General features: G+C 47.0%; 1 protein-coding gene across 1 annotated transcript in view; it reads right to left on the minus strand.

Annotated features, from left to right (window-relative positions):
* Window positions 1-16,011, minus strand: part of LOC135558338 (receptor-type tyrosine-protein phosphatase mu-like) — a 588,334-nt gene that overhangs the window by 482,637 nt on the left and 89,686 nt on the right. Inside the window, exon 2 of the mRNA XM_064992077.1 lies at window positions 1,102-1,233. Within this exon, the coding sequence (XP_064848149.1) occupies window positions 1,102-1,233 (132 nt within the window). The remainder of the gene's footprint in view (window positions 1-1,101; window positions 1,234-16,011) is intronic.

Genomic DNA, 16,011 nt, shown 5'->3' on the forward strand with positions numbered 1-16,011 from the left:
TAGTCTGAATGTGTAACCATGGTAACAGCATTCCCACTTCCTACCCCACTAGTCTGAATGTGTAACCATGGTAACAGCATTCCCACTTCCTACCCCACTAGTCTGAATGTTTAACCATGGTAACAGCATTCCCACGTCCTACCCCACTAGTCTGAATGTGTAACCATGGTAACAGCATTCCCACTTCCTACCCCACTAGTCTGAATGTGTAACCATGGTAACAGCATTCCCACGTCCTACCCCACTAGTCTGAATGTGTAACCATGGTAACAGCATTCTCACTTCCTACCCCACTAGTCTGAATGTGTAACCATGGTAACAGCATTCCCACTTCCTACCCCACTAGTCTGAATGTGTAACCATAGTGGCAGCATTCCCACTTCCTACCCCACTAGTCTGAATGTGTAACCATGGTAACAGCATTCCCACTTCCTACCCCACTAGTCTGAATGTTTAACCATGGTAACAGCATTCCCACATCCTACCCCACTAGTCTGAATGTGTAACCATGGTAACAGCATTCCCACTTCCTACCCCACTAGTCTGAATGTGTAACCATGGTAACAGCATTCCCACGTCCTACCCCACTAGTCTGAATGTGTAACCATGGTAACAGCATTCTCACTTCCTACCCCACTAGTCTGAATGTGTAACCATGGTAACAGCATTCCCACTTCCTACCCCACTAGTCTGAATGTGTAACCATGGTAACAGCATTCCCACTTCCTACCCCACTAGTCTGAATGTGTAACCATGGTAACATCATTCCCACTTCATACCCCACTAGTCTGAATGTGTAACCATGGTGACAGTTGATGTGTATAAGGTCCTTTCTTGTTGGTCCAAAACATTGGGATAAAATCCATGAGATATTGTAGAACATCCTATCCGTCTGATGGAGTCAATTCCCAGATTTAGGGATTTGGAGTTTTGGATTTCAAGTTTTGGATTTGGAAACTACCCTATTTTCCATTCGTGTCATCTAGGTGTTTTACCTTTGAGCATCCAAACAAACAACTATTTTACTGTATGTTAATGTAGCCAGTTCTTACCTATGGATATCTGAACAAACAATGTGTTTTTACTATACGGTAGTATGACCAGGCTTACCTGTTGGCATCCAGGGGTCTGCTGTGGGCTTCACTCTGGTGTTGGCCTGTTCCCAATCTAGATCGTCCTCTCTCCCCTGGCTATACCCGCAGTCTGCAAACGGCTTGTCAAACTTACAATCACCTGTTACAAAAGACAGAAGAGAATCATTCACAATTAATCTTGTTTGTGCAACTATTCCATTTACTCCAAGCCATAATGAAATGAAAACAATAAATTACATTCATAACATTCATAACATTCATTACCCCCCCCCGTCTCTATTTATAATGCAACATGGCCTCTGATGCTGAGATGCTGAGATGGGTTGAAGTGAGACACAGTGAGGGACTAGGACAGCCGGCGATGCACAACACACATTAGCCACATTAGCCAACATGGCAGTCCAATTTCACTATGACAAGTAGTGAAATGTCCCGGCTCCATCATCGTTCGACGTCGTCTCTCTGCCAAGTGGCACCCTAGTCCCTATTTAGCGCACTACTTCGGACCAGAGCACTGTATAGTGTGTAGTGCACTAACTAGGAAACAGGGTGACAGTTAGAACACAGACGTAGTGTTCCAAACGGCACCATCTAACACATATTGATTTATGCTTTCCTCTAACAGCAGTTAGTGCTGTTGCAGCACTCCAGTCTACGGGACTTAGCTGTTCACCTGTCTTTCATTGACACACACACACACTACACACAGAAAAGTAAGCACATACGGACACGCACACACATACGAACACGCGCACACACACACACACAGAGAGAAGCAAGCACGCACACACACACACACACACACACACACACACACACACACACACACACACACACACACACACACACACACACACACACACACACACACACACACCACTGTTCAACCGTTCTACTGCCTCTACTCTGAAGCTGACAGTGAGGAATCATTAGGAGATGTGTGTGTGTGTTTGTGTGTTCAGTTGGTGTGCGATCGATTAATACACACTCTCCTTTATTCCTCCCACCTATAAGGCCATACAACACAATGTAAAGGTTCCTCACTACTATAAGGCCATACAACACAATGTAAAGGTTCCTCCCACCTATAAGGCCATACAACACAATTTTAAAGGTTCCTCACTACTATAAGGCCATACAACACAATGTCAAGGTTCCTCCCATCTATAAGGCCATACAACACAATGTTAGGTTCGAATCTGGCTACGCAATATGGCTGTGAGCTACACTAGTTCATTTAGCAGACAAGATTTGCTTAGAAAATCATGTCATTATTTTATAGTATGATGAACTCAATTGAAGAAAGCTGGATTAAAAAGGATATTTTCTCCAAATTATTTGAGGGAGTGTGCCCATGTGGCTATTCTGTGTTGAGCAGTTAACAAAAGAAATACCTGCTATATGTTTAATTTAGATTTATTTATGTTGCTCTACAAAACGTTGGGCTGTATGATTCGATTTTTAAAACATTCTAAGGATGCATGATGCGACTAATGACGATGTGAAAAAAGTTTATTGAAAGACATCTGCTTTGTTTTGTTTTTGTGCTGTACACACTTCATCAGTCTCTCATTCACAATTTCCCTTTGTGTGGCTGTAATTCCCCTTTAAAAAAAATACATGCATTTTTTTGTGGACAGTGGCTGTTGTGCCCTTGGGCTGAATATAATCATTGTAATTCCCTTCTCCCAGAGTGCTGCGCGCCCCGAAACACTTTTCTCACAGGCTACAAGTGAAGACAGACACATCGGGGAGGCAACAGAGCTCATCCTGATCCAATTCTGAGGTGCATGTTGAAGATATTGGAAGAACTGTCCACATTTACTTTCAGTCAGCCAACAAGATGAGTAGGCCTAACGAACAGCAAAAGCACTAGCCTACGTCAATCTACTATCCCACATAGTACATAAGTCAACCTATTCCGTGCGAGAAATAAATATTCCAAACATAGCCTGGGACAGTTGGGGGATGCCATAGATCCCAAATTTTACTACCACTAGCATCAACTTTTTTTTTTATGCAATATGACTGACAAAACAGATCAGAACGTTTAGCTTAAAATGTTGATAAACTATTAGGCTATTTCTTCACATTATAAGCATAGCAATGTGCACATGGCAGTAGGCTATAAACAAGAATGTTCAATTAGCAAGAAAACACCATTATCAAAAGTGACCACTGTCCCCCCATAGTACAAAGGTTGACCTATTAAATTCTGTTTGATAAATAAATGATCCAAACAGTCTGGAACAGCTGTGGGATGGGATAGATCCCAAATGAATACAACCACAAGCATCAACAAAAACTTTTTTTATTTTTATGCAATTAGGCGGAACTCAACAGATCAGAACGTTTAAAATGTTGATAAGCTGTTACTGTCGTGGAGTTCAGGAAACAGAAGAGGGAGCATGCCTTTATCCACATTGACGGGGCAGCAGTGGAGAAGGTGGAAAGCTTCAAGTTCCTCGGGGTACACATCACTGAAAATCTGAAATGGTCCACCCACACAGACAGTGTGGTGAAGAAAGCGCAGGGATCCTCCTCTTTTTAAGAGGCCATCATTCTGTTTTCTCCTGCAATTGCATAGCCTATAGAAATGCTGCGCAACATGAGCTCTCATGAAGGTTTTCGGTTAGATTTTCAATTACATTTACATTGATGTCAGAGTGATTAGAGGGACAATAGAGTGCTGGGTACCAGGCAGTTAGACAGTTTGGTAGGCTACGAATAACCATCAGCAGAATGGTCAGCAGAGCTTGAAGAAGCCTAATTACCTTGACTAAACTGGAATTCGACTGCCTTCATGACTCGTAACTGCCCGTGTGGTAATACGGTCACCGTAACAGCCCTAGTCATACCTACATTTGCTAATCTTGCCAACAAAAAAAGTTATCAAAGTGGCCTCAAGGAAAATATACCTCAAACCGCTTTCTTGCTTTCTTTGTTTTCTTGCCTAGAATTTTATTAAAAGTACTACAGTGCTTTTTACTCTATTTCTTTAAATCATTTATCTTTGCTCCAGAGTTTCTTCTTCTTTTTTTGTTAAGTTTACTTACATGATTTCTCAATTGACTGTATGTTTGCCAGTCTGCTGTGTTGTCAGACTTATTGTCTATTCCCTTTGCCTCGTCCCCCTCAGCCATACAGTTTTTCAATTCATCATCTGTACATGGGGATTTGGCACCTCATCATCTGTACATGGGGATTTGGCACCTCATCATCTGTACATGGGGATTTGGCACCTCATCATCTGTACATGGGGATTTGGCAGTTCTAACAGTCAGTTTTTTTGATGGGCGCCTATCAGTAATTGGAAGCAGCCGTTTCATAAATGCTTCAAGTGCAGCATCAGATTGTTCCTCATTACACAGATCAGACTAACAAATATTTTTCACATCTTCGACAATCACTACAAAAACCTCTTGTATTTATACACAATTTTAGGTCCAATCTTTGGAACTTAGATTATTCTAGATGTGGCTATTATATTATCGTCACTCCATCCGATGGGAGTGGATACTGCTTTAGAGCAGATTTTCTGCAACATTAGTAAAGATGTGATCAATACACGTGAATGATTTAGTTCCTGTACTGTTTGTTTGTAAATACCCTGGTAGGTTGACTAATGACTTGAACCAGATTGCATGCGCTCGTTAAAGCTTGGAACTTATTTTTTGAGCGGGCAGCTTTGATGACAACCAGTCAACATTTAGGTCACCCAGAAAATATACACCTCTGTTGACATCACATACATTATGCAACATTTCACACGTTATCCAGATACTGACTTTTAGTACTTGGTGGTCTACAGCAACTTCCTACGCAGATTTAGATGAGGCAGATGAACCTGTAGCCATATTTCTTACACATCATCTGACTTGAGATCCTCTCTCCATTTGCATTTCTATCTTTCCTGTATATTATATAACCATGTATAGCTACTGCATCATCAAATGCATTATCTAAGTGTGTTTCAGAGACGGAACAGAATATTCATGTTTTCTGATGTTAATAATAACTTGTCAATTTCATGAACCTTGTTTCTCAGGCTACATACAGTATGTTATTATGAGCAAATGTTTTGTCCCTTTCTGGGTTGCTAGTCTGTTTTTAGTCCCATTCTGAGAGGTTGACCCGAGGTAGACATGTCCGTGACATTTACATTTGATTCATTGGTGCTGAGCGAGCTGCCAAACAGTTTCAGGACAAACAGTGAAATTCAATTCTATGTGCATTTGATTATTTCTGACAATACCCTCGGAGACAACAGTTAAAGGAACATAGATCAGGTTACTTACAGTCACTACACTTCTGGTTTTCTGAGATATAATACCCTTTCCATCTCCTCTGTCACTGATTATGACAGGGAGGACTCAGTTTTCTATGTTGATGGAGATCATCCTGGAACCACTGGAGTTAGGGCGACTCCCATCTCTTTTAAAGACTGTTGGTTGCTCCCACACGCAGTGAAAACTGTCACAAAAGTCTTTGCAGAGTTTCTTCAGGAACTCGTTTAGGGCAGCGATGTGGCTGTAACCCCTTCTATAGCATATAGCAAAGTGGAGCTAGAGATTACCGTTCTCTTCCCTGTGCCAACAAGGGTGTTCAAGACAATTCCATAGTCCTTCTTCAGTTCCTCAGATTGCCAAAAGTGAACGTCGTTAAAAATAACTTGAATGACAGGCCAAAATCTCCCACCATCAAGCTGCCCACAACGATGGTTGTCGTGACAGAATCCGATGGGGAAGGAAGAGGGGGAACGGAACGGGCTGCCTTTGGGCAGGGGGAAGGAGGTGTATTTGTCTCATGCCAGCCGTACATGTACCAGTAGCAGTGGATGGCATCAGAATCTTTGGGGAGATGGAGAAGGGCCCAAGACCCTTGTTTCCTTTGGTCGTCGACTGGCTGAGCTGTGGAGGAGGGCCCAAGACCTTGTTTCCTTTGGTCGGCGACTGGCTGAGCTGTGGATGAGGGCCCAAGACTGTGTTTCCTTTGGTCGGCGACTGGCTGAGCTGTGGATGAGGGCCCAAGACTGTGTTTCCTTTGGTCGGTGATTGGCTGAAATGTGGAGGAGGGCCCAAGACCTTGTTTCCTTTGGTCGGTGATTGGCTGAGCTGTGGAGGAGGGCCCAAGACCTTGTTTCCTTTGGTCGGTGATTGGCTGAAATGTGGAGGAGGGCCCAAGACCTTGTTTCCTTTGGTCGGCGACTGCCTGAGCTGTGGAGGAGGGCCCAAGACTGTGTTTCCTTTGGTCGGCGACTGCCTGAGCTGTGGAGGAGGGCCCAAGACTGTGTTTCCTTTGGTTGGCGACTGCCTGAGCTGTGGAGGAGGGCCCAAGACCTTGTTTCCTTTGGTCGGCGACTGCCTGAGCTGTGGAGGAGGGCCCAAGACCTTGTTTCCTTTGGTCGGCGACTGGCTGAGCTGTGGAGGAGGGCCCAAGACTGTGTTTCCTTTGGTCGGCGACTGCCTGAGCTGTGGATGAGGGCCCAAGACTGTGTTTCCTTTGGTCGGCGACTGCCTGAGCTGTGGAGGAGGGCCCAAGACTGTGTTTCCTTTGGTCGGCGACTGCCTGAGCTGTGGATGAGGGCCCAAGACCTTGTTTCCTTTGGTCGGCGACTGGCTGAGCTGTGGATGAGGGCCCAAGACTGTGTTTCCTTTGGTCGGCGACTGGCTGAGCTGTGGAGGAGGGCCCAAGACGTTGTTTCCTTTGGTCGGCGACTGGCTGAGCTGTGGATGAGGGCCCAAAACCTTGTTTCCTTTGGTCGTCGACTGGCTGAGCTGTGGAGGAGGGCCCAAGACCTTGTTTCCTTTGGTCGGCGACTGGCTGAGCTGTGGAGGAGGGCCCAAGACGTTGTTTCCTTTGGTCGGCGACTGGCTGAGCTGTGGATGAGGGCCCAAAACCTTGTTTCCTTTGGTCGTCGACTGGCTGAGCTGTGGAGGAGGGCCCAAGACCTTGTTTCCTTTAGTCGGCGACTGGCTGAGCTGTGGATGAGGGCCCAAGACTGTGTTTCCTTTGGTCGGTGATTGGCTGAAATGTGGAGGAGGGCCCAAGACCTTGTTTCCTTTGGTCGGTGATTGGCTGAGCTGTGGAGGAGGGCCCAAGACCTTGTTTCCTTTGGTCGGTGATTGGCTGAAATGTGGAGGAGGGCCCAAGACCTTGTTTCCTTTGGTCGGCGACTGCCTGAGCTGTGGAGGAGGGCCCAAGACCTTGTTTCCTTTGGTCAGCGACCGGCTGAGCTGTGGATGAGGGCCCAAGACCTTGTTTCCTTTGGTCGGCGACTGGCTGAGCTGTGGTGGAGGGCCCAAGACCTTGTTTCCTTTGGTTGGCGACTGGCTGAGCTGTGGTGGAGGGCCCAAGACCTTGTTTCCTTTGGTCGGCGACTGCCTGAGCTGTGGAGGAGGGCCCAAGACCTTGTTTCCTTTGGTCGGCGACTGGCTGAGCTGTGGAGGAGGGCCCAAGACCTTGTTTCCTTTGGTCAGTGACCGACTGAGTTGTGGCTGGTGCCCCTGGACGGCTGTTGGCTGTTGGTGTATTCCCAAGATCAGAGCTGACTCCCAGGGACGGTATGTAACCTAATGGTTAGAGCGTTGGTCCAGTAACCCTCTGTTCCCCGGTAGGCCGTCATTGCAAATAAGAATGTGTTCTTAACTGACTTGCCTAGTTAAATAAATAAAGATTTAAAAAAATATATACCAACAATAGAAGAAAAAAATCCACCTCCAGCAGGACAAAGCTGTATCTGATTGTCTAGGATACATGGAGGCCAACCAGAGGCCAACCAGAGGCCAACCAGACTGCCTCCCACACAAACTCCTTTGCCTTGCCAGTGTCCAGTGTCCTACCGGCTGCAGAGTTGAGTTTACAATCTGTCCAGTGTATTGGAGCAGGTCAGCCTGCCCCATCAACCCCTTGGCTGTAGGAGGCATTCAGAACTGACATAGTACAAAGTAAGCACATCTTGTTCTTCCTTCAGCTGAGTGAGCAGCCGGAGAATCTCTTCCCTAAAGCAATTTGACAATAATATAATTGGAACAGACAAAGAATGTATGTTAATTTAGAAGTTCCACCTAATTTTCCTCCCCTTGTGTAGATATCACCTCACACCTTGGACATGAGCCCAGACCTAGACACAAATTTAGACCTGTCACATTGTTAACGACAGTCAGTCTGTATTCCCAGCCCCCTGACCAGAGACCAGGTGTATTCCCAGCCCCCTGACCAGAGACCAGGTGTATTCCCAGCCCCCAGCCCTGACCAGAGACCAGGTGTATTCCCAGCCCCCTGACCAGAGACCAGGTGTATTCCCAGCCCCCAGCCCTGACCAGAGACCAGGTGTATTCCCAGCCCCCAGCCCTGACCAGAGACCAGGTGTATTCCCAGCCCCCAGCCCTGACCAGAGACCAGGTGTATTCCCAGCCCCCAGCCCCCTGACCAGGGACCAGGTGTATTCCCAGCCCCCAGCCCCCTGACCAGAGACCAGGTGTATTCCCAGCCCCCTGACCAGGGACCAGGTGTATTCCCAGCCCCCAGCCCCCTGACCAGAGACCAGGTGTATTCCCAGCCCCCAGCCCCCTGACCAGAGACCAGGTGTATTCCCAGCCCACTGACCAGAACAACATGACACCAGGTGTATTCCTGAACAGAACAACATGACACCAGGTGTATTCCTCACCAGAACAACATGACACCAGGTGTATTCCTCACCAGAACAACATGAGGCCAGGTGTATTCCTCACCAGAACAACATGACACCAGGTGTATTCCTGACCAGAACAACATGACACCAGGTGTATTCCTCACCAGAACAACATGACACCAGGTGTATTCCTGACCAGAACAACATGACACCAGGTGTATTCCTGACCAGAGACCAGAACAACATGAGACCAGGTGTATTCCTCACCAGAACAACATGACACCAGGTGTATTCCTCACCAGAACAACATGACACCAGGTGTATTCCTCACCAGAGACCAGAACAACATGAGACCAGGTGTATTCCTCACCAGAACAACATGACACCAGGTGTATTCCTCACCAGAGACCAGAACAACATGACACCAGGTGTATTCCTGACCAGAACAACATGACACCAGGTGTATTCCTCACCAGAACAACATGACACCAGGTGTATTCCTCACCAGAACAACATGACACCAGGTGTATTCCTGACCAGAACAACATGACACCAGGTGTATTCCTCACCAGAACAACATGACACCAGGTGTATTCCTCACCAGAACAACATGAGACCAGGTGTATTCCTCACCAGAACAACATGACACCAGGTGTATTCCTGACCAGAACAACATGACACCAGGTGTATTCCTCACCAGAACAACATGACACCAGGTGTATTCCTCACCAGAACAACATGACACCAGGTGTATTCCTGACCAGAACAACATGAGACCAGGTGTATTCCTCACCAGAACAACATGACACCAGGTGTATTCCTGACCAGAACAACATGACACCAGGTGTATTCCTCATCAGAACAACATGACACCAGGTGTATTCCTCACCAGAACAACATGAGACCAGGTGTATTCCTCACCAGAACAACATGAGACCAGGTGTATTCCTGACCAGAACAACATGACACCAGGTGTATTCCTGACCAGAACAACATGAGACCAGGTGTATTCCTCACCAGAACAACATGACACCAGGTGTATTCCTGACCAGAACAACATGACACCAGGTGTATTCCTCACCAGAACAACATGACACCAGGTGTATTCCTGACCAGAGACCAGAACAACATGACACCAGGTGTATTCCTCACCAGAACAACATGACACCAGGTGTATTCCTGACCAGAACAACATGACACCAGGTGTATTCCTCACCAGAACAACATGACACCAGGTGTATTCCTGACCAGAGACCAGAACAACATGAGACCAGGTGTATTCCTGACCAGAACAACATGACACCAGGTGTATTCCTGACCAGAACAACATGACACCAGGTGTATTCCTCACCAGAACAACATGACACCAGGTGTATTCCTGACCAGAACAACATGACACCAGGTGTATTCCTGACCAGAGACCAGAACAACATGACACCAGGTGTATTCCTCACCAGAACAACATGACACCAGGTGTATTCCTCACCAGAACAACATGAGGCCAGGTGTATTCCTCACCAGAACAACATGACACCAGGTGTATTCCAGACCAGAACAACATGAGGCCAGGTGTATTCCCAGCCCACTGACCAGAACAACATGACACCAGGTGTATTCCTGACCAGAACAACATGACACCAGGTGTATTCCCAGCCCACTGACCAGAACAACATGACACCAGGTGTATTCCTCACCAGAACAACATGACACCAGGTGTATTCCTGACCAGAACAACATGACACCAGGTGTATTCCTCACCAGAACAACATGAGACCAGGTGTATTCCTCACCAGAACAACATGACACCAGGTGTATTCCTGACCAGAACAACATGACACCAGGTGTATTCTCAGCCCACTGACCAGAACAACATGAGACCAGGTGTATTCCTCACCAGAACAACATGACACCAGGTGTATTCCTCACCAGAACAACATGACACCAGGTGTATTCCTGACCAGAACAACATGACACCAGGTGTATTCCTGACCAGAACAACATGAGACCAGGTGTATTCCTCACCAGAACAACATGACACCAGGTGTATTCCTGACCAGAACAACATGACACCAGGTGTATTCTCAGCCCACTGACCAGAACAACATGACACCAGGTGTATTCCTCACCAGAACAACATGACACCAGGTGTATTCCTCACCAGAACAACATGACACCAGGTGTATTCCTGACCAGAACAACATGAGGCCAGGTGTATTCCTGAACAGAACAACATGACACCAGGTGTATTCCTCACCAGAACAACATGACACCAGGTGTATTCCTCACCAGAACAACATGACACCAGGTGTATTCCTCACCAGAACAACATGACACCAGGTGTATTCCTCACCAGAACAACATGACACCAGGTGTATTCCTCACCAGAACAACATGACACCAGGTGTATTCCTCACCAGAACAACATGACACCAGGTGTATTCCTGACCAGAGACCAGAACAACATGACACCAGGTGTATTCCTCACCAGAACAACATGACACCAGGTGTATTCCTCACCAGAACAACATGACACCAGGTGTATTCCTGACCAGAACAACATGACACCAGGTGTATTCCTCACCAGAACAACATGACACCAGGTGTATTCCTCACCAGAGACCAGAACAACATGAGACCAGGTGTATTCCTCACCAGAACAACATGACACCAGGTGTATTCCTCACCAGAGACCAGAACAACATGACACCAGGTGTATTCCTGACCAGAACAACATGACACCAGGTGTATTCCTCACCAGAACAACATGACACCAGGTGTATTCCTCACCAGAACAACATGACACCAGGTGTATTCCTGACCAGAACAACATGACACCAGGTGTATTCCTCACCAGAACAACATGACACCAGGTGTATTCCTCACCAGAACAACATGAGACCAGGTGTATTCCTCACCAGAACAACATGACACCAGGTGTATTCCTGACCAGAACAACATGACACCAGGTGTATTCCTCACCAGAACAACATGACACCAGGTGTATTCCTCACCAGATCAACATGACACCAGGTGTATTCCTGACCAGAACAACATGAGACCAGGTGTATTCCTGACCAGAACAACATGACACCAGGTGTATTCCTCATCAGAACAACATGACACCAGGTGTATTCCTCACCAGAACAACATGAGACCAGGTGTATTCCTCACCAGAACAACATGAGACCAGGTGTATTCCTGACCAGAACAACATGACACCAGGTGTATTCCTGACCAGAACAACATGAGACCAGGTGTATTCCTCACCAGAACAACATGACACCAGGTGTATTCCTGACCAGAACAACATGACACCAGGTGTATTCCTCACCAGAACAACATGACACCAGGTGTATTCCTGACCAGAGACCAGAACAACATGACACCAGGTGTATTCCTCACCAGAACAACATGACACCAGGTGTATTCCTGACCAGAACAACATGACACCAGGTGTATTCCTCACCAGAACAACATGACACCAGGTGTATTCCTGACCAGAGACCAGAACAACATGAGACCAGGTGTATTCCTGACCAGAACAACATGACACCAGGTGTATTCCTGACCAGAACAACATGACACCAGGTGTATTCCTCACCAGAACAACATGACACCAGGTGTATTCCTGACCAGAACAACATGACACCAGGTGTATTCCTGACCAGAGACCAGAACAACATGACACCAGGTGTATTCCTCACCAGAACAACATGACACCAGGTGTATTCCTCACCAGAACAACATGAGGCCAGGTGTATTCCTCACCAGAACAACATGACACCAGGTGTATTCCAGACCAGAACAACATGAGGCCAGGTGTATTCCCAGCCCACTGACCAGAACAACATGACACCAGGTGTATTCCTGACCAGAACAACATGACACCAGGTGTATTCCCAGCCCACTGACCAGAACAACATGACACCAGGTGTATTCCTCACCAGAACAACATGACACCAGGTGTATTCCTGACCAGAACAACATGACACCAGGTGTATTCCTCACCAGAACAACATGAGACCAGGTGTATTCCTCACCAGAACAACATGACACCAGGTGTATTCCTGACCAGAACAACATGACACCAGGTGTATTCTCAGCCCACTGACCAGAACAACATGAGACCAGGTGTATTCCTCACCAGAACAACATGACACCAGGTGTATTCCTCACCAGAACAACATGACACCAGGTGTATTCCTGACCAGAACAACATGACACCAGGTGTATTCCTGACCAGAACAACATGAGACCAGGTGTATTCCTCACCAGAACAACATGACACCAGGTGTATTCCTGACCAGAACAACATGACACCAGGTGTATTCTCAGCCCACTGACCAGAACAACATGACACCAGGTGTATTCCTCACCAGAACAACATGACACCAGGTGTATTCCTCACCAGAACAACATGACACCAGGTGTATTCCTGACCAGAACAACAACATGAGGCCAGGTGTATTCCTCAACAGAACAACATGACACCAGGTGTATTCCTCACCAGAACAACATGACACCAGGTGTATTCCTGACCAGAACAACATGACACCAGGTGTATTCCTCACCAGAACAACATGACACCAGGTGTATTCCTCACCAGAACAACATGACACCAGGTGTATTCCTCACCAGAACAACATGACACCAGGTGTATTCCTCACCAGAACAACATGACACCAGGTGTATTCCTCACCAGAACAACATGACACCAGGTGTCACCAGAACAACATGACACCAGGTGTATTCCTCACCAGAACAACATGACACCAGGTGTATTCCTCACCAGAACAACATGACACCAGGTGTATTCCTCACCAGAACAACATGACACCAGGTGTATTCCTCACCAGAACAACATGACACCAGGTGTATTCCTCACCAGAACAACATGACACCAGGTGTATTCCTCACCAGAACAACATGACACCAGGTGTATTCCTCACCAGAACAACATGACACCAGGTGTATTCCTCACCAGAACAACATGACACCAGGTGTATTCCTCACCAGAACAACATGACACCAGGTGTATTCCTCACCAGAACAACATGACACCAGGTGTATTCCTCACCAGAACAACATGACACCAGGTGTATTCCTGACCAGAGACCAGAACAACATGACACCAGGTGTATTCCTCACCAGAACAACATGACACCAGGTGTATTCCTCACCAGAACAACATGACACCAGGTGTATTCCTGACCAGAACAACATGACACCAGGTGTATTCCTCACCAGAACAACATGACACCAGGTGTATTCTCAGCCCACTGACCAGAACAACATGAGACCAGGTGTATTCCTCACCAGAACAACATGACACCAGGTGTATTCCTCACCAGAACAACATGACACCAGGTGTATTCCTCACCAGAACAACATGACACCAGGTGTATTCCTCACCAGAACAACATGACACCAGGTGTATTCCTCACCAGAACAACATGACACCAGGTGTATTCCTGACCAGAACAACATGACACCAGGTGTATTCCTGAACAGAACAACATGACACCAGGTGTATTCCTCACCAGAACAACATGACACCAGGTGTATTCCTGACCAGAACAACATGACACCAGGTGTATTCCTCACCAGAACAACATGACACCAGGTGTATTCCTGACCAGAACAACATGACACCAGGTGTATTCCTCACCAGAACAACATGACACCAGGTGTATTCTCAGCCCACTGACCAGAACAACATGAGACCAGGTGTAATCCTCACCAGAACAACATGACACCAGGTGTATTCCTCACCAGAACAACATGACACCAGGTGTATTCCTCACCAGAACAACATGACACCAGGTGTATTCCTGACCAGAACAACATGACACCAGGTGTATTCCTGAACAGAACAACATGACACCAGGTGTATTCCTGACCAGAACAACATGACACCAGGTGTATTCCTGAACAGAACAACATGACACCAGGTGTATTCCTCACCAGAACAACATGACACCAGGTGTATTCCTGACCAGAACAACATGACACCAGGTGTATTCCTCACCAGAACAACATGACACCAGGTGTATTCTCAGCCCACTGACCAGAACAACATGAGACCAGGTGTATTCCTCACCAGAACAACATGACACCAGGTGTATTCCTCACCAGAACAACATGACACCAGGTGTATTCCTCACCAGAACAACATGACACCAGGTGTATTCCTGACCAGAACAACATGACACCAGGTGTATTCCTGACCAGAGACCAGAACAACATGACACCAGGTGTATTCCTCACCAGAACAACATGACACCAGGTGTATTCCTCACCAGAACAACATGACACCAGGTGTATTCTCAGCCCACTGACCAGAACAACATGAGACCAGGTGTAATCCTCACCAGAACAACATGACACCAGGTGTATTCCTCACCAGAACAACATGACACCAGGTGTATTCCTCACCAGAACAACATGACACCAGGTGTATTCTCAGCCCACTGACCAGAACAACATGAGACCAGGTGTATTCTCAGCCCACTGACCAGAACAACATGACACCAGGTGTATTCCTGACCAGAGACCAGGTGTATTCCCAGCCCACTGACCAGAACAACATGAGACCAGGTGTAATCCTCACCAGAACAACATGACACCAGGTGTATTCCTGACCAGAACAACATGACACCAGGTGTATTCCCAGCCCACTGACCAGAACAACATGACACCAGGTGTACTCCTCACCAGAACAACATGAGACCAGGTCCTGTCCATGTTTTATCCTCTCAGACCCTCATATGAGCTGTATATGTACTTATATCATAGCTGTATTTCTCCTACTATCATCATGGCTGTGACATTCTGCCTTATGATGCTGTGAACCCTGCCATTAATGTGTCTGTGTGTGTGTGTGTGTGTGTGTGTGTGTGTGTGTGTGTGTGTGTGTGTGTGTGTGTGTGCCCGCGCGCGTGCGTGCGTGCGCTCGTCTGTGTGCATGTCTGTGCGTGTGTGCGTGCATGTTTGTGCATGTGTCTAAGTGTGTGTGTGAGTGTGCGCGTGTGTGTGTGTCTGTGTGCATGTCTGTGCGTGTGTGTGTGAGTGTGCGCGTGTGTGTGTCTGTGTGCATGTCTGTGTGTGTGTGTGTCGGTGTGCATGTCTGTGCGTGTGTGTGTGTGTGTGCGCGTGTGTGTGTGTGTGTGTCGGTGTGCATGTCTGTGCGTGTGTGTGTGTGTGTGGTTATTTTATCATTCACCTGTTGTGGCGACAATGTACAGTACTATAATGAGGCTCTAACGAGAACCAGACTGGATT

This window comes from Oncorhynchus masou, chromosome 17 (genome assembly GCF_036934945.1).
Source record: "Oncorhynchus masou masou isolate Uvic2021 chromosome 17, UVic_Omas_1.1, whole genome shotgun sequence".
Taxonomy (NCBI): domain Eukaryota; kingdom Metazoa; phylum Chordata; class Actinopteri; order Salmoniformes; family Salmonidae; genus Oncorhynchus; species Oncorhynchus masou.